Source organism: Sturnira hondurensis, unplaced genomic scaffold (genome assembly GCF_014824575.4).
Source record: "Sturnira hondurensis isolate 20B ecotype Veracruz unplaced genomic scaffold, ASM1482457v3 Scaffold0021632, whole genome shotgun sequence".
Classification (NCBI taxonomy): domain Eukaryota; kingdom Metazoa; phylum Chordata; class Mammalia; order Chiroptera; family Phyllostomidae; genus Sturnira; species Sturnira hondurensis.
The window spans coordinates 4,378,131-4,398,667 of NW_028094263.1; the positions used below are offsets into that span (position 1 = coordinate 4,378,131).

Genomic DNA, 20,537 nt, shown 5'->3' on the forward strand with positions numbered 1-20,537 from the left:
ACGTGTAATCTAAACTGATACCCTGATTGAGAAACTACCAAATAACAAAATCTTTTTTTTAAGTTTTAAAAAATGTATTTAATTATTTTTTCAAGTACAGTTTTCTATTACTCCCATTCCATCCCACCCCCTCCAAATAACAAAATCTTGAGGTTGAACTCCCAATGGTTATCTGAATGTTTTTTGAGAAGCGAGGCTTCAACACCTCTAGTATTCTCTAGTCTTAATTCTCAAGTGCATTTCACTGATTATGCTATTATAGTTGCCCCCTTTTTCCTTCTCCACCTGGTAACCCCCTTTCCTCCAGAAATCCACCCGCCTTAGTTCATATCCATGGGTTGTGCATTTAAGTTCTTTGGCTTCTCCATTTCCCATACTATTCTTAACACTCCATCTATTTTGTACCTACCAATTATGCTTCTTAATCCCTGTACCTTTTCCCCCCATTCTCCTCCCTGCTGATTACCCTCCATGCCATTTCTATAATTCTGTTCCCGTTCTAGTTATTTGCTTATTTTTTAAGATTCAGTTGTTGATAGTTGTGTTTGTTGTCATTTTACTGTTCACAGTTTTTATCTTAAATCAGTCCCTTTAACATTTCATATAACAAGGGCTTGGTGATGACGAACTCCTTTCGCTTTACCCTGTCTAGAAAGCACTATCTGCCCTTCAAGATAGCTTTGCTGGATAGAATACTCTTGGTTGTATGTCCTTGCTTTTCATCACTTTGAATGCTTCTTGTCAGTCCTTCTTTCCTGTAAAGTTTCTTTTGAGAAATCAACTGACAGTCTTATGAAAACTCCTTTGTAGGTAACTATTTGCTTTTCTCCTGCTGCTTTTAAGATTCTCTCTTTTTCTTTAACCTTTGGCATTTTAATTATGATGCGTCTCGGTCCTCTTTGGGTCCATCTTATGCGGGACTCTCTGTATGGACTTGTATGTCTATTTCCTTTGCCAAATAAGTTTTCAATTTCTTGTTTTTCCTCTTCTCCTGGTGTCCCTATGATTCTGATGTTGGCACTTCTGAAGATGTCCCAGAATCTTCTTATTCTCTCATTAAAAAACAAAACAAAACAAAACCTTGTTTATTTCTTTTGTACTGGTTGACTGTTTATTTCTTATGTTCCAAGACACTGACTTGAACTCAGGCTTCCTTCCCTGCACTGTCGGTTCCCTGTGGATTTTCCTTGATATTACTAAGTGTAGCCTTCATTTCTTTTTTTTTTTAAATCTTTTTAAAAAATATTTTATTTATTTACTTGTCTTTAGAGAGGAAGGAGAGAGGGAGAGAAACATCAATGTATGGTTGCCTTTCATGCATTCCCCTGCTGGGAGTTGGCCTACAGGGAACTGGCCTGCAACCCAGGCATGTGCCCTGACTGGGAATCGAACTGCGATCATCTGGTTCACAGGCCAGCGCTCAATCCACTGAGCTACACCAGCCAGGGCTCTTCATTTCTTCTCTTAGGCATTTGTCATACTCAGTGAGTTCTCTGAACATCCATATCACCAGTGTTTTGAACTCTGCATCTGACAGGCTAGCTATCTCTGTTTCACTTAGTTCTTTTTCTGGGATTTTGATCTGTTCTTCCATTCAGGCCACATTTCTTTGTCTCCTCAATTTGGCAGCCTCCCTGTGTTTGTGTATTAGATAGAGCTGCTTTGACTCCCTGTCTTGGTTTATAAGGGGCAGAGTCTTAGGTATTCACCAGGGTGGGAGGAACCCTCTTTGCTGCTTTGTGGTGCTGCATGTGAGGGAGGGGTCAGAGAGGGAAACAATGCTGCTTGCTCAGCACTTGCCCCATTTCCAGTCACTTCACCCGCTTCCTGTATGCAACTGGTGCCCCTCTAGCTGCTGCCCTGGTGTTGGTTCCCAGAGTGGGTGGGTTTGCATACATCCTAGGACCATGGGTGCCCTTTAAACAGACTCTCCTGAGAGACTAGCCGTTTCTTCCACCACCCTAATCCCCTAATCCCCACTGGTTTTTAAAGCCAAAAGTTATGAGGCTTTATTTTCCTGGTGCTGAAACCCTGGGCTGTGTGATCTGGCCCAGGGCTGGGATGGTTTTCTCCCCAGGTGTCCTTCCTGGTTTTTATCTGCCACACATGACTGTGGGACCACCTGTTCTGGGGCATCACCACCGCCACACTGCGTCCTCTCTGCCCCGGCTCCCTGTCTCTGCCCCTCCTACCCATCTGGATGAATATTTCTTCTTTAAATCCTTGGTGGTCGGACTTCCACACAATTTGATTTTCTGGCTTGTTTTTGTTCTGGTTGTTTTTGTTTTGAGGTTAGTTGTGGTCCTTCTTATGGCTGTGTGAGGAGGCAAAGTATGTCTACCTACGCCTCTACCTTGATCAGAAGTCCTAGTATTCTCTAGTCTTAATCTTTGAACAGGTCTGTTAAAAATTGTTTTGTTTTTGAAATGAATGAGAATCTGTGTACTAGTAACTTACCCACTGGAATTTTTGTTCTACCTCCTTAGAACCATCACAGAAAACAATCACAATAAGACACTGCTCCATGAAAAAAGCATTAATGTGAATGTCCTCAAATTTTTAGATGGTTGACCTGTATTTTGTAAGCCTTGCCAGGACTGGTATCTTGGGTGTTAGTTTTTTCCCAAAGGTGGCACAAAGGGCTGCTGAAACCTGGGCTACCTATGAGCATTCAGGAAGGAAGAACTCTTAAAGGAAGAACAGTTTTTTATAGTTATTTTAGGACAAAAAGTAAATCAGTGCTTCTTTTCAAATTCTTCTAACTCTTGAGATATTATACTATTCCAATATATATAGCTTCACAGGGGCTAAGAAATATCAAGAGGGGGGGGAGCTGTGGCAGGCAGGTGTGCGCCCATCACTCAGGACTAACACCAGGGAGAATGCACAGGACACTCAGGCATGTGCAAGAGACAAATGAACATAAACAAGCTTTAGTTCAATAAGAACTAATAGCTGCTAAGTAGTGCCGGATAACAAGTAATTTTAAAAAATTGACCTCAATGGTTTACCCAAGTATCTTCTTTATTTTTACCATTAAAACAATCCAATGCTCTATTTTCTTTCTAGTTTATCCCCAGTCAACTAGTCTCGAAGGTCTTAAAATTAGTAAGAAAAGAAATTGTTGCTAAGGAGATATTTGGTTGCCTGCCTGAAGGACAGGGTTCCATACAGAGTCAGGTCTCCTGGGCTAATGATGTAAGGGGTCCACCATCCAGTTAAGCTAAAAAGGGGCAGTGCTATTGAGTGTGATGGGGCTTTCATTATTTACTAGTATCAAAACCCTGTACGTCTAAGGAAGTATCTTTGTAGCTTTAATAGTTAGGCCTTCTTTCTTCCCAATGGCAACCTGGTGTATGGCATATATTTCCCTAGTTCCTCAACCCACAGCCATAAGTTATCTGCCTGGTGTGCCTGGGGGACACCTCAGGAGATGGAGAGTCAGCGGGCTGCCAGGCACAGCACTACATCAGGGGAGGAATATGGACGCTGCCATGTGCATGTTATGTAAGTGCCTATTGTACTGTATTTCCGAATAAAAACCCACAATCTTACCTGAACACACTCTTCTAGGTCCATCTTTTCAAGCTCATGGCAATTCTATAAGATACAAAAGCAAACATTATAATATAAACATTTAAAATATAAGGCTGGAAAACTAAGTGGTATCAAATACCAATCTGCCTGAAAGCAACACCCTTCCCCTTGCTTCATTACACTGGTCAAAGACAGTCATAATCCAATGTACACCTGCATTTCTAGAGCAGTGAGTACTCTACAAGCCTGTAGCTAGCTGCTGCATGAGAAAGCTCAGGAACGCCAGCTGCAGGTCAGCTGCCCCACACGCCACTTCCTCAGTTCTCTTGCTATTCCACATCTCCCTCCTTGCTCATTCTTCTGAAATAAAAACCCCGAACAAAACCTACACAGAACCTGAAGAAAATACTCACTCTGGCCAGTGTGGTAAAGCCCACATCTGTTAATTGAGAACACCTTGCCACTTCTAATATTCTGTTAAAAAACAAAGCACAAGTCAAGCCCTTGGTCCCTGGAAACTGCATTTATTAAAACAGCAAGAATTTAAGAAAACAACCTCCTATTCCCTAAGGAATACATAATATAGTGATATTAATAGCTAAGTGAATCTGTACACAGATCTTGCCATTCACTTTCACTGAATCACCATAAAGTGATCTTGTAAATAGCACATTTCAGAGGGATGCAATCAGAAGAATATAATAGAAGCTCGTAGTTAACGCCAAAAAAGCATGAGAAATGCATTAAAAGGCTTCTCCATGGCACACTGCTTACCCCCAGAGGGCAGCCTGTTCCTAGAACGTGGAAATGCAGATACTCTGTTAATCTGTTGCTAAAGTAAATTATTCTCTTTCTCTATTTTACACGTAGGTCTACTCAGATTTAAACCGATTTTTAAAATGTAATGAAGAAACTGGTTAATTACAGGACTATTCCAAATATGAAATTCCACATTTATGAAAAAATACCCCCTTAAGCTTCCTCCCATAGGCTCTGAGGGAGGCCCAGCTGACAGGGAAGCTGAGCTGGCAGCCACTCTCCTACTCAGGAATTGCTAAACGCCAACCTAAATACCAACCGCAGGACTGGGAATCAAAAGCAGCTTTTCTACCCTGGCTGGTGTGGCCCAGTGGATTGAGCGTGGGCCTGGGAACCAAAGGGCTGCTGTTTTGATTCTCTGGGCCACACGCCTGGGTTGCAGGCCAAGTCCCCAGTAGGGGGCGCACCAGAGGCAATCACATATTGATGTTTCTCTCTGTCTCTCCTTCCCATCTACTCTCTCTAAAAATAAATAAAATCTTTAAAAAAAAAAGGTAGCTTTTCTGGGAAAAGTTTAGTGGCCTTTGCACGAAAGTACCATCGAATATTTGTATGTTTGCTCACAAATTACTTATAGAAGTTTAAAAAAACCTCACTAATTTATAAGAAATCATTATCAACTGATAATCAATTAGAAATGAAATGCTGTATCTAACGGAAAAGCATGAACTGACTGAACCCAACACAAGTATCACATTTGAGACCCTTTCTGTTCTAACAGATGAACCATGAAGGAGGAGGAAGCTGAACAAACACCCCTCTTTAAAACAAAAAGAAAATGGGCAGAATTTTCAGACAGAGTTTGGCTATTTCCTTAGCTCCTGAATAAACCTCTACCCTCCGCTTCCAATATTACTAATTTTGACCAACAAAATCTATGATCTTTAAGGAATTTTGATACTGTAGGCAAATTTTCTTTTACTAATTATAGTTAGGCCCACGGTCGGGTGATTACAAAAAAAGTTTTAAAAGGTTTTACTGGTTTAAATGATTATTACATGTAAAACAAACAGCTTAATGGGTTCTGGAGCAAGACAGCCTGGGTTTGTATGCTTGCTCCTTCACTTCCTAGCTGTGCAACCTTGCACAGGTTACTTGACTTCTCTGGGCTTTTGTTTTCTCATCTATAATATGGAGATAATAACAGCGCTTATATTGTTTAAAGATTAAATAAATACTTGTGAATCACTTAAAACAATGGCTAACATGTCTAACATAAAAGTACAAGTTTTATTTAAAAAAACAAAAATGGTATATGGAGATTGAATAGCGTGTTGTGTGCTTTTACATGATCAATGTGGGTCTGATACCATGTGCATGCTAACACAGCTTTCTCTTTTTCATTGTGTTTTGTTGATTATGCTATTACACTTGTCCTGCTTTCCCCCCTAACAGAGCATTCTTAATAAATATTTAGCCAATCCTATATTTAGCCAGATAGGTAGAGCCATAAAGAAATAAAGCTTGCTCTAAAATACCATTAATCAGCATAAAGAAAGTACTCCTCTTTGGGGCTGTTTTTTTTTTTTTAATACTCTCTGCTGCGTGTCTTGCATCATTATTACAATATAAGTGACCACACAACAGACTTTCAAAATCTTTCTTTGGAAAGGAATTACAGATACTCCTTGACTTGTGATAGGGTTATGTCCAGATAAACCTTTCATAAATCAAAAATAATGTTAAGTTGAAAATGCATTTAATACCCCTAACCTACCCAAACATCAGAGTTTAGCCTAGCCTACCTTAAATGTGTTCAGAATATTCACATTAGCCCACAGTTGGGCAAAATCACCTAGCACAAGCTTATTTTATAATAAAATGTTGAATATATCTGTTATTTATTATGTGTATTGCTTTTGCACCATCATAAAGTCAAAATCATAAATTGAACCATTTTAAGTCAGGGACTGTCTATTAAAGCACTAATTAGAAAAAATGCCTTTCTTTCTTTCCTCAAGCAATAAGATACAATTATTTTTTTCCTAGTATGTAGAGCAGGAAGTAGAAAATGGGGACTATTATTCCTTGATGCAGGCCAATTACATGGAGTCAAATAAGGTATAAAGCAAGGAGGTAATCTAAAAGGTTAGTGGCCTTTCGGGGTCTACCTTAAAGATTTCAAGGTTCCAAGGAGTAAATATAAGCGAAGGAGCCTCTGTTCTTTTCTTGACTTTTTGAGCTCAACAAGAAATGTTTACCTAAGCCGTGGACAGTTCTGACCTAGAGCATTCAGGATGGCATCTGTGATGTTGGAGCAGCCGGAGGCACAGAGGGACTGTAACTTATGGCACCCTCTGCATATCGTAATGAGACCTTCATCTGTGATTTGCTAAAAAACAAGAGCAAACAACCCCCACAAATATTAGTAACTCAGCAGAACAAAAAGAAGGAAATAAAGTTCTCTCAGTGAAAATAAGTACCAAAAAGAAGTAAAAGCAGATTTCATATTAATCAAGTAGCAGACATAAAAGAAAATGAACACACTTTGTTTCTTCCTTCCAGTTTCTTTTCATTAAGTTTGCAAGAGAATCTGTGCTCATTTGGGGGATAAAGGGAAGAAACTATAATAGAATTCTTTTACTGGGAACAGCACAGGGTGCATTATGATGTAGATTCAATTAAATGGTTTTAAAACCTACAAAACAAATAAGAATGGCAGTATTTTTTTTACTTTTTATTTTTATTTTATTTTTATTTTTTTTATTATTTATTTATTTTTTTTACTTTTTAAAAGATTTTATTTATTTATCTTTAGAGGGGAAGGGAAGGAGAGAGGGAGAGAAACATCAACGTATGGTTGCCTCTCCTGCGTGTCCCCTACCGGGAACCAGGAACTGGCCTGCAACTCAGGCATGTGCCCTGACTGGGAATCGAACCGCGATTGTGTGGTTTGCAGGCCCGCACTCAATCCACTGAGCTACACCAGCCAGGGCAAGAATGGCAGTATTTTAATAGTATAAACATATGAACAAATTCAAAATTGATACTGAGTTACTAAAAACATAAACAACCTGTGGATGACACTTGCAGTCTCTTATCAACCACAGATCCATTTATTCCTATACTTTTGTTTTCTAATGAAGAATATTCTAATTTATGGAGATAAACAGTTGTGTCCAACTCAAATATAGTTTTCTATGTTATAAATGATCTTAAAATGAAAAAGAAAAAAAGATGTTACATTAAAGAAAAGTCATGTAGGCTGTGGTGGGGAGGCCTAGTTGACTGGAGCACCATCCCCTTTACCAAAAGGCTGAGAGTTCAGTTCCCAGCAAGGGCACACACCTGGGCTGCGGGCCTGATCCCTGGTCGGGGTGTTTACGGGAGGCGGCTGATGGATGTTTCTCATTCACATGGATGTGTTTCTTTCCCCAACCTCCCAAATCAATAAGCATGTCCTCAGGTAAGGATTAAAAAAACACAAGTCATGTATAACAAATGTCTGAACGTGTCGGATGTGATCGGACTACCAGAACTTCAACTGCCCTGCTGGACTCACTAAGTCTGAGGAAGCCCCAGAAAAGCTCTCCTGTCATCTGTTTAACCGGGGTCCTCAAACGGCAAGGACCGCTGAAAAAAATAAAATCAAGCTTTAAAGAGTCACTGCTTAAACCAGCTTTTTCTCAATATTGCACAACTGAGACAAAATACAGATACAACAGATGTTAAGGCAGATACAAGATTCGTCCTAAGGATAAATTAATGGGGCAGATACCCATTTGGAAGAACCTAAAGAAGTGCCACGCAAGTGTGCCGTAGCACTGCTGCTAAACGAGGGTGACTGACTTGCAAAGGGGGAAATGGCAATCGGACGAGAGTATTGACCAGGCCAGTGGGACTGTGCCACACAATATTAGTAAAGTATTGTAGGGTTGTCTGTCTTTTCCTTTTTAATGTTCTGAAAATTTTTTATTGAATTTATTGGGGTGACATTGGCTTATAAATCCTTTTTAAAGTTTTAAAGTCTATAAGGAATTACTGAGGAAGAAGAGAGGAGAAAAGTCAGTCCTATTACCACTATTTTAAGTTTTAAAAAATAAATAAAATTTAGGCCCACGCTGGTGTGGCTCAGTGGACTGAGTGCCAACCCGCGAACCAAAGGGTGGCCATTTCGATTCCCAGTCAGGGCATGTGCCTGGGTTATGGACCAGGTCCCTAGCAGGGGTGCACAAGAGGCAACCACACACTGATGTTTCTCTCCCTTTTTCTCACTCCCTTCCCTGCTCTGTAAAAATAAGTAAATAAAATCCTAAGAAAAAGAATAAAATTTACTGAATTCATGTTTTCAAATTAGTCAAGAAAAAGAGAATGGGTCAAGAATGTACTTGGTCACTTCAGTTTGTGCAGGAATGTGAAGTCCTATGAATGCTGAGAATCACATTTCCTCACATTGTAAGAAAGAAATGACAGAGTGACTCGTGCCCTAATATCTGAGTGAAGAAAAACAGTAAAATAAACACATGAGAAAGCCGGTTCTTTATGCTTATCAGCTATGATTTCTGTCTGTTGGCAGGGTAAAGGAAATGAAACTAAAGGAGTAAATGATAGATATGGTATATATGTAATATTTAGGCATATGTGCGAATGTGCATGCAATATACTCGTATACACACATATATACAGAATGTGTGTGTGTGTATACGTATATAAATAAAATCTGAAGATGTCCAAAACAGTTTCTTCCTGCCACTGTAAGATGAAGGTTATATGCTTACAACAGTTGTATAAGCTCTTTCTCTCAGGCCAAATATTTCCGTTTCAAAAATGAAATTAGGCAAATTCTGGTAGTTAGTGGCTAGAGCAATCAGAATTCAAAGGAAGCGGTGGTCAGAATTAAAAGAATGTCATTCTTTTAATTCAGTCTCCAGAAGCCTCTTACGCAGATCATTATCAGAGAGCACAACCCTGGAAGGGCTAGCAGGGCTAGTTGCTTAAACTGCACAAAATGTAGCACCTTTAAAGTTATCACATTTAAAAAAAATATTTCCTTTCTTTCTTTATTTTTAGAGAAAGGGAAGGGGAGGGAGAAAGAGAGGAAGAGAAACATTCATGCATAATAGATACATCAATTGGTTTCCTCTTGTACTCCCCCCACCGGGGACCTGGCCTGCAACCCAGGCATGTGCCTTGACTGGGAATCGAACCTGTGACCTTTGCCTTTGCAGGCCGACACTCAGCCCACTGAGTCACACCAGCCAGGGCTAAAATTACCATTTTTATACCAAATAGCCATTATGCTTTCAAGCTGTAGGTGATTAAACAAGAAGGGGAGAGTATAATAATAAGCAAAAGGCTTAGTAAAAATAAGGAAAACCTTAACCAACTTTTTTCACTGCTAAGAGAGGCTCTCACTCCAAAGCAACACACATATATACTTCTCAAGGCAATATAAAAAGGCTAAAGACATATTATCAATGTCCTAGGACCCTGAATAGTTTCAACAAATTCTCTAAGTAAAACTGAGAAGTTCTGGGACAGACACATAAAAATTAATAGTCTAAAAGAAACCAAATGTGAACTACAAATATTACTTGAATATAATTTAAAGTGTACATTTTGCTTGTCATCTGTTTAGATCAGTGGTTTCCAACAGTTATGACCCACTGATAGATCTTAATTGGTGGGTTGCAATTATTTTACCAAAAATATTTTATATACTGAAGTTTGTAAATAATTAATTCTAAAAAGTATTCTTAAGTAGGAAAGAAAGGGGTGAAGTTATAATTAGCGTATTTGGAATTCTGAATAAGCTACCTGCTTGTCTGTGTCAAAACCCCTGGGAGTATCACCAAGCAGGTAAAGAATCAGCTGTGTCTACTGTGTCCCCAGGGCTGAAGCAGAAAAAACCACTGGTCTTGATGACTGAAACTCTCTCTTGCAGTAATAATACAGAAATTGATTAGTAATACAGAAAGGCTATAGGGAGGACTGCTTACTAAGCAGGTCTGCAAGTTCAAAGTCACCAGTTCGGGACAGTGTGCACCTATGTACTTGAGGGCTTCATCTTCTAGCTAAAAGATTAAAAAGAGAGAGAAAAAAATGATTACTGACATTGTTTTAAAGGACAGAGATTTAAGCACACACACTCATCAACATCTCTAAAAACAGCCAACCAAGTTTCAAAGGAACCACGACGCAGGATTACATAAAGGTGTAATTCTTATGATCAGTATTGTGGATTTTTCTTCTGATAGATATGCTTTACAGCATTTTGCTGAGCATTTATGAAGCTAAAAGAATCTTCACATGTCTACGCTCCCTACATTGTGGGGAGCAGGAGCTGGGAAAAGAATCCACAATTTATCTGCTGCTAGAAGATCAGTGCCAGGAGTACAGTGCGGAGAACAGATGGCGAGTAATTGATTATAACGATGCATTCCAATCAATATTTTTCAGGCTTCCATTAATAACTAGAAGCTCAAGCTGTTGTTTTATGACAGTCATACTTCCAAAGTTCTGTTTCAAACAATGGAACATCTCCCATCACGGTGAAAGAATGAGGACATTTTTAATCAAATCCAAGGCATGGTTTTAATAACCATTAGAAATATAAGGTAACAAGAGCCTAGCCTTACTTTGTCAGTCACTTCTCAACCCACTAATTTCCATGCCAATTCCTTCCAGTAATATTTTTAATGACAAAATTAGTTGGATTTATAATGTGACCGGCAGGAAATAAGCATCAACGTTACAAAATGTAGGTTTGCTGCACACTTCACACATTTAAGAAAACCTTCTGGTGGATTATAAACAAGCGAAAACTGCCAAGCCGCCTTCCTCGCCTACCCAGCTCAAGGTCTCAGGCAGTAAGGACATGGCAAGTTTTCTTCCAGATTCAACTGTGTGAAACCCTTCTTGCCTATAATGCTTACTCAAAATGAATTTTGTCTCCCCAGGCTGCCTCCCATAAAAATAAAAATTTATATTTGGTCAGATGTTAACTCTTCTTTTCTCTCTCTCTTTTCTACTCGAAAACCCCCCACTAATTTTTGATAAACATGTGTCCTTGGTCAATAATACAAAGCAATACATATTCTTTAGATTAATATCTTGGGGCTGCCTGTAAAGTTTATGGTTTCTCTATCACAAGCACCACATGGAGTATTTATTACCTGTGTGCAGCCTTTTAAGAATAAGGCCTTGAGACCCCCACAGCCTCTCACTAGTGCTTGGATGCCATCCTTGGTTACTTGGTCACACCAGGAAATGTTCAATTGCTCCAAAAGTGGACATCCCTCACTTGGGATAAAAGAAAATGAAACAAACATATGACTAAATCCAATTTCAAAGATACCAAAGTCTCATTTTATTGGCCATTTAGTCAGGAAATGGATAGAGCCCCATGGTCTCCCACAAGAATATACATATTTATTTAATGTTGACTTAGAACACAGGAAATCCCATAATAAAAGCAGGTTTATCTGTCTGTGGTGTTCATGTGGAACTTTATCACTAGGAGAGCTAGCTCAAATCCAGCTTAACTAACAAGCGCAAACCACAATACTGTTTTACAGATACAGATTTTAATAGAGGTTTATACATTGCAAAATATATTCTTTTTGCACCTAACACATATTTATAAGTTCCCTAGATGGAAATGAAAATTAAGTGACTTGTTCAAGTTAACCAAGTAATTAACAAAGAGTGTAGCGTCAGACCCAGATTCTCTATCAAATACTAATGCTATTACTCATCAAAGTACTAACAAGGACATTTAAACTTCTATTTAAAAAATCAGAGAAGATCTGCAAATTTTCCTTATCTGGGAAGTATTTAAAGTACTATTTCCAGAGGCTGAATTTAAAATATATTGTATTTGATTTCTGGCTTCTTTCAAATACTAGCTTCATCTTTGTTCTTTGATTTCAGATTTGAAGTATGGAAGAGTCCCAAGCCCTACGACAGTTGTTGGAAAATACCAATTCAACTGTTTCAGAGTGTGACTCCAGGCAAGTCACTTTAGGAGTCTGCCCGGAATGTCTCCGAATCTAAGATCAGCCACGGCCACGTCTGTGTTCTCCCCAAACCACTGCTCTTCTATCATCACAGCACTTAACCACACGGTAAGACGCCGCCGTGTTTAGTGTTTTTTTCTCACACTAGACTCGGAGCAACATAAGGGCAGTGACAATATCTTACTCAGTCACATCCCATGGTTGGATCACACTGCCTGGCATTCAGAAATGTTTTAGACTTTCTATGTGTAAAGAGTCTGTCCTATCTACATCTATCTCCCAAGGTTTCCAAAGAAGTGAGATCACTTATGTGAATATGTTATAAACTATAAATGTTGTTATATTATTCTATTATCCTATACAGTAAGTCTTAGATACATATTTGCTTAATATAAGAAACATCTAGATTTTTAGATTACTTATACTCTACTCAACTAAATTTACATTTCTTCTTTTAATAGCTTAATTCTCACAATTTATAACTGTAACCAATATATGGGACCATAAAGGGTGATAAAAAGTAAAGTTATGGGTGTGGATACATGGAACACACTGACAGCTGTCAGAGAGGAGGGGAGAACTGGATGAAAGAAGGTGAAGGTCCAAGAACACTCCCTACGCATAACCCATGGACACAGACAGCACTGTGGTGATGGCCAGAGGGAAGGGGGTGTGGGCTTGGGTGAGGTGGACAAAGGCGTGGGGGAAAGGGAGAGATCAGGAATAGTGTCAACAATAAAGTTAAAAAAAGTAAAGTTACAAAGAAAATGGGCATTTCACCTTCCTTTTTAAGATTCATATTCTGTAATGTATTTAAAAATATCTGGGAATATAAGACAGAAAACTGTACTTGAAAAAGAATTAAATTAAAAAATATATATATTAACATTAAAAAATTAAAGCAATTTATATATATTAGATTGAAACAGATAAAACTTTCATTTATAAGACAAATGCTGTTGGAACATTGGCAACTTTATATGGTCTAGTTTAATATTATCAAATAATGGTAATATTGTTTAATCCTAATAATAAATCTGAGAGATGGTAAGGAAAACCTCACAAGGTTTACATTTGCCCAAGGTACCTGGTCAGTAACCTGACTCCAGAGTACTGTTTTAATCACTAAGCTATAGTATATGTCATTTTGGGGGAGAGAAGGGAGGAAACCTTCATAAAAACCTGACCATTCATGTACAAATTGTACTACTCTGTTCAGAAATCCTAGTTACCTCCAGTCATTTCAGCTGTCTGTAATTTGGCCTACTGGTAAAACAAAAGATCTATTCTAAACTGTAGTACATATCCATAAAACACAGTTTCCTTCAATTCCAACTTTATGTCAGTTATTTAAAAAAGATATTTGTTCTGATTATTGGATAATCTTATTATAAGAAGTTTACCTCAGAGCTTTTAGAGACATGTTTGTTATTGATGTACAGGAAGCCAAGTCAAGGTGTCTGAGTTTGGAACAGAACTTGCTAAGGCTAGTACATGTACTGAAAAATGGAAAAAGGAGAAAATAATAAACAAACAAATAACACATCCTTAGTATATCATACGCGATTCTCATTAAACACATGCGTATACACAGTAACTGTAAAATTTCCATACCCCCAGTAAGAGCAGTTATAAATCCTGGAATCTTTCATGTTAAGGAAGAGACCAGTGCCATTTACAAAAGATAAAAAAGGCTGTCATATATGAATTTACGTGAGGGGAAGATGGTACTTTATGATGATACCTATTAACAGCAAACTGCATATGTGCCCATAATAACTCTACATGCATTTTGCAAATCCAGGAACACAAGAAAGCTAGTACCAGCTAGCACGCAGAGACATGAAGACTGAAATCTCTGCTCGAGATAACATTTTGCAGGGCAGTAGTGTAATTGGATTTTTGCAAGATATACAGAGGATGGATCAATATGGGGCTGAAACAAGCTCATTTGTGTAACATTACTTCCTACTTTCTTTTATGAATATCTTAAGGCTCTTCTACAGTGGTCAAGTTCTCAGTTTAATTTTTTTAACTTATTATGAAAAATTTCAAATATACACAAGAGTGAGTACTAGAAAAAGCAATTATGTGTCATCATTAAGCTTCTATATTTATCAATATTTGACTATTTCTATTTCATTCATTTCCCTCTTTTTGATTCTAGCATTTTAAAGCAAATCCCAGGCATATTTCACCTGTAAATATTTCAGGATATATTTCTAATGGATAAGGATTTTAGCTCCTTAATGTCTGGTATCCAGACTATACTCAAATTCTCCCAATTCTCTCATAAATGCCTTTGTCAATGTGATTTGATCAAAATAGGATCCAAATAAGAACTTTACATTCTGCCCTGGCTGGTGTAGCTCAGTGGATTGAGCACGGGCCTGCGAACCACACGATCGCGGATCGATTCCCAATCAGGGCACATGCCTGGGTTGCAGGCCAGTTCCCAGCAGGGAACTCACGAGAGGCAACCATACATTGATGTTTCTCTCCTTCTCTCCTTCCCTTCCTCTCTAAAGATAAATAAATGAAATCTTAAAAAAAAAAGAGCCTTACATTCTATTTGGCTGCTATGTTCCTTAGGTTTTCATGTGGACCTATGCTTCCATGTCTCCTGGCTATGTGCCTAGGAGAATTATTAGGCCCCATATACTAAGTTTATGTTTGACTTTTTAAGAAACTGCCAAACTGCTTTCTAAAGTACCAATTTTAGATTCTCACCAGCAACCTACAAAGGTCTCAGTTTCTCTACATCCTTGCCAACACTTGGCACTGGTCTCTCCTTTTTTGCTTATAGCTATTTTAGCGGGTATGGAGTGTAATCTATTGGGGCTTTATTTCACAATTCTGTAATAAACATACAGCACTGGCTAGAATCTCCAATAGAATATTAAATAGAAATGGCAAGAGTTAACATCCTTGCCTTGCTTTTGACCTTAGGGTGAAGGATTCAGTCTTTCAGCATCAAGTATGATGGTTAGCAGTAAGTTTTTCATAGATGCCTATGAGCAGACTGAGGAAACTCCCTTCTATTCCTAGTGTGTTAAGAATTTTTTATCATGAGTGGGTGTTGGATTTTTTCAAGTGCTTCTTCTACCTAATGATAGACTAGTTACCTATTGTTGCTTAACAAATTATCCCAGAGTGAGCGGCTTAAAACAACAAACACGCATTATCTCACAGTTTTTGTGGGTCAGGAATACCGGCACAGGCCACTTAGCAGGGTGTCTCTGACTCAGTTCTCTCACAAGGCTGTAATCATCTCAAAGGTTAACCGGGTACTGATTCCCTTCCAAGCTCATTTAAGTAGCTTTTGGCAGACCTCAGAAGATCCAATTCCAAGTTTACTCATTTGGTTTTTGGTAGGTTTCAGGTCCTCACTGGCTACTGGCCAGAGACCTCAGTCCCTTGCCACTCGGGCCTCTCCACAAAACTACTCAGAACAGGGCAACATGCCCTACTCCCCACCAAGTCGGAGCCCTGAGAAAAACTAGAGTAAGACAGAAGTTGCAGTCTTTGTGTAATTGAATCTCCAAAGTGACATCCAGTCTCTTTTGCAGTATTCTATTGTTAGAAATGAGTCCTTCGGTCCAGAGCGTGCTCCAGGGCAAAGGATCACACGAGAGTGTGAATACTCGCAGGAGGCAGGGGTTACTCGGGGGCCATTTTATAGACTATCGTATTGAGATGATCGTGTAGTTTTTGTTCTTTTTTCCACAAGGCAGTAATTCTCACCAGTTGCTTACTGTTGTACAGCCCACAATTCAGGAATGATTCTGGTATTTTTAAATGGTTGAAAGAAAATCAAAAGATACTATTTTGTAACGTGAAAATTCTATGACACTCAAATCTCAGCACCCAGAAATATGAAGTTTTACTGAGGCACAGCCACGCTCATTCGCTTATGCGTTGTCTATGGCTGCTCTTGTACAACATTAGCAGGTTGAGTAGTCGTGACAAGGACTGTATGGCTAACACAACCTAAAATATTTTCTTATTTGACCCCATATATAAAGTTTGCTGGCCTCTACTTTATTCTATATTATATTAATAGATTTTCAGATGTTAAAACGCACTTGTATTTCTGGGATAAATCCCACTTGGATATGATCCAAAACCCTTTTATATGTTGCTGGATTCAGTTTGCTAAAATTTTCTAAAGTATGGCCATGGCTGGTGTGGCTCAGTTGGTTGGAGCATCGTCCTGCACACCGTAACGCTGGGGGTTCAATTCCCGGTCAGGGCCCATACCTAAGTTGCCAGTTCTATGCCCAGGCAGGGTGCATACAGGAGGCAACCAATTAATGTTTCTCATTCACATCAACATTTCTCTCTCTCTCCCTTCCTCTCTCTCTCTCTCTAAAATCAATAAATATAAGAAAAAATAAATATAAAAGAAAAAACAGCCCTGGCTGGTGTAGCTCAGTGGATTGAGCACAGGCCTGCGAACCAGAGGATCGCGGTTCAATTCCCAGTCAGGACACATGCCTGGGTTGCAGACCAGTTCCCTGCAGGCCAACTCCCAGCAGGGGATGCACAAAAAGCAACCATACATTGATGTTTCTCTCCCTCCCTCCTTCCCCTCTAAAGGTAAATAAATAAATAAAATCTTTTTAAAAAAAGTTAAAAAAATAAAAGAAAAAACAATAAAGTATGTTTGTATTTCTCTTCTTGAGAGATACATATTGGTAGAGTTTTTTTTCTTGCGATGTCTTTGTTTGCTAGCTTTGTTATCAGAAAAACACTGGCTTCACACAATGAGTTATGCAGCGGTTCTCTCTCTCTTTTGAAATGAATGAGTCTGAAGACTGGTATTATTTCTTCTTTAAATATTTGATCACAATTCAGGGAGACCAAAAGATATATAAAGAAATAATATCCTGGCAACTCTTCAGTTTACGGTTTCCCTAGTATAACTGTTCTTTCCTTATTAGATGCTCTTGGCCTAGCTTTGTGGGGTCTCAGCACGTACACATGTAGTTTACTATTCAGTCACATCTATGTAATTCCTGTAGCCACTTACTGAGTAGTTCCTCCCTTTGGAGACACAAATTCCAGCCACCTCGGTCTCCCTGAACTCTAATCTCTTTCTCTTCAAATCATCCAGAATTTTGTGCTCTGCTTGAGTTCCCTCTCCTTGTGCCATTACCTGGAAAATGTCACCAAGCAAAAAGCCAGGGTAATCACAGGGCTCACTTCATATGCTTCTCATTCCTGTGCTGCATGCTGTCCGACATCCCGAACTGACTGCCTTCTACATTTTGTACAGTTTAATTGCTTTTTACAGCAGGAGGGCAGCTAACTGTCATGGTCAGAAGTGAAAGTCTCCATCTTTGATTCTTAAAGTTTGTATCTTTTTCTTTTATACTATGTTTAAACTATTGTTTCTAAAATTACTAGAATGAGCAAAAATCTGAACACTGACCGTGAGATACTTGATGATTTTAAGATATTTTTTTCCATAGGAGTGACAGAGTTAATGTGTTTTTGTTAAAAGCCTTTTAGAAATGCATATATGATATCTAGGACGTTTTTCAAAATAAGATAAAATGAAGTGCTACAAAATTAGCCATAAAGTGATCATTTCTCAATTACCAATTTGAAGATGGCTGATGGATTCAATGTGGTCTACTTTGGAGTAAGTTAAAATTTGTTCTAAGAAGTCAAAAGTCATTAAAAGTAACTTCTTTCTGGTGGTTATAGCCCCAACTTGACATGGCTGGGCTCATGCTTTGTTTTCAATTGATTTCTTTTTTAGTTTAATTCATATTTTAATTATGAAAAAATTTACATGGGTATGAAAGTAAAACTATTAAAACATGATACCTCAGAGATTTTCCTTTTATCCCTCTCTTCATGTTTTTTCCCTCCCCTATTAACTATTTTTATTAGTTTTTGACTATGTTTCCAGTTTCTTCTAGAAAATACTAATAAATATGGACACATACCTGTATCACATCCCCACGCCCTACAAAGGTATCTTTTCATACAAGTTCCTCTGCAGTTTGCTTTCTCAACAATATGTCCTGGAGACCACTCCAGAGAACTACAGAAAGGTTTTTCACATTGCTTTTTAAAAACAAATTTATTTGTTTATTTTTTTAGAGAGAGGGGAAGGGAGGGAGAAAGGGAGAGAAACACTCATCGGTTGCCTTTAGCACACCCCCAACTGGGGACCTGGCCTGCAACCCAGGCATGTGCCCTGACTGGGAATTGAACCAGCGAACTTTCAGTTTGCAGGCTGGCTGGCACTGGACCCACTGAGCCACACCAGCCAGGGCCTCAGTTCCTTTTCTTAATCAGTCCTCTACTGATAGACATTTGGATTGTTTTCTGCCTTTTGTTATTAAGAATAATGCAGTATTTGTTATTATAAACAGTAAAAATGAATATAGCCTTGTACCTAAATCATCTTATATTTTTGCCAGTGTATTTTTGGTATAAAAATTTCTAGAAAAATGTGTAAATTATATATCACTTTTTATTTTATTTAAAAAAAATACTTATGCCTGTGCCCTGACTGGGAATCTCTGACTGCAGCCCCCTGGTTCACAGGGCCGTGCTCAATCCACTGAGCTACACCAGCCAGGGCTGTATGTCACTGTTTAGATACCAAATGTTCAAATTCTAAGTCTCTATAACATTAAATATTCAAAGGAAAAACAGAAACAGGTTAATTTATCTAAAGTAAATGTTGGGCTACTGGCATCGAGTCATAGTTGGGTTAGGGCTGAGTAAATTACCTACCTATCAAAGATTCCAAATCAATCCGCAGCAATAATACTTAGTAAAATCAATTAAGAGCCACAGTCCTTGTCTTTCAAACACTTTCTTATATTAAAAGTTAACAATATTGTGACCTCAAAGAAAGGAATAAAATAAACAATGTCTATACCCTGTGCTTGGAGTACCTTCCACTTTCCTTCACTCGAGCCATTCTAAAAATACCACCTCCTTTATGAGGACGACTTTGGAACGGGAAGGTTCAGTGCATCATCGGGCCCTTCTCTGCGAACGCAATGCTTTTCCAATGACTTCACCTCACTTCACTACAGGCAGCAATTTCCCTACATAATACTGAAACGTTACTTAACTCATGTTACTACCAATGGATACCCTGGGGCTTTTTTATGTCTATCTTCGATGTCTACTGTGTTTGTGATTATAAATCCTCAAGGATGAAGGATCAAGTTTTATTTCTTTTATGTTGTGGCCAACACAAACACAGTACATTTAAAGTTATTTAATGAATGCTGTCAATATCAGTTACCACAAGCTGTTTAGTCTTGTTTTTAAGATTTACATCTTTTTATAGAATTACTTGTTTACCTTTACTGTGTCTTTTGAATGATAGCTACTAGTACCTTCTTGAAATACAGGTTTCCCTAGTAATTAATACATCATTATTATCCCTACTGCATATTCACTACAATTTTTGAGTTTCCCTCAAAATATCAAAATAGGATTTGGGCCAGATTCCAAAATAAATTTCTTATTTCATTGCTACTCTAATGTCACTCTCTCCTTTTAAAATATCTTTCTTCTATAAAACCAAAATGAAATTTGCTAAGTATCACACCCTGCATTCAATAGCATGCATTTAGAGCCAGTGCAGGTAAAACACGAGGGGCAATGACTTACCCTTCTTAAACACAAAATACTTACGCATCTGTAGTCTTTGTACATCCATTTAAATTTAGTACTTCAATGTTCCTACAGTTTTGTGCAAAGGTCCTTTACAGGAAAGAAACCAAGTAAAAGGTGTGAAATAAAATGCACAACTTTGGTATTAAGAAATTAACAAAAATATATATTATTAATAGTAGTATTGGATATTAGTACAAAAGTTGTTCACAATTACAAATAAATTAATTTTCAGCCATAAACTTTTAACATTGATCTTTTTGTCAACCAAGGTTAAAATCACCTTAATTTTGAGTAAACAAACAAAATTTACTCAAGGCTTCAAAAGAACTATTTATAATATGGAAAATGTGGCCTTCTTGGAGGGGGCACTTGTTCTTGTTTTATTCTTAAAACCACATATCCCACTACTGGGTATTTTCGTGTTATAAGCAGTGTTATGTGTATTTGGGTTCAGAATAGCTTAAAGAAGTTATAACTTTATAAATAGCCTAAAATCATGTCAGCCTTGTCTGGCTGAGGCAGTCTTGCTTTACTGCGGTCAGGGAGGTCGGCCAGTCAGCAGTCACG

At 38.3% G+C, this 20,537-nt stretch overlaps 1 protein-coding gene across 1 annotated transcript in view; it reads right to left on the minus strand.

The window, feature by feature from the left end:
- The window catches only part of FBXL20 (F-box and leucine rich repeat protein 20), a 90,018-nt gene that overhangs the window by 8,029 nt on the left and 61,452 nt on the right, over positions 1 to 20,537 (minus strand). Inside the window, exons 6-12 of the mRNA XM_037033188.1 lie at positions 19,989 to 20,057; positions 13,718 to 13,813; positions 11,472 to 11,598; positions 10,296 to 10,370; positions 6,558 to 6,688; positions 3,951 to 4,011; positions 3,556 to 3,600 (exon numbers count right to left, since the gene is read on the minus strand). Of these exons, the coding sequence (XP_036889083.1) occupies positions 3,556 to 3,600; positions 3,951 to 4,011; positions 6,558 to 6,688; positions 10,296 to 10,370; positions 11,472 to 11,598; positions 13,718 to 13,813; positions 19,989 to 20,057 (604 nt within the window). The remainder of the gene's footprint in view (positions 1 to 3,555; positions 3,601 to 3,950; positions 4,012 to 6,557; positions 6,689 to 10,295; positions 10,371 to 11,471; positions 11,599 to 13,717; positions 13,814 to 19,988; positions 20,058 to 20,537) is intronic.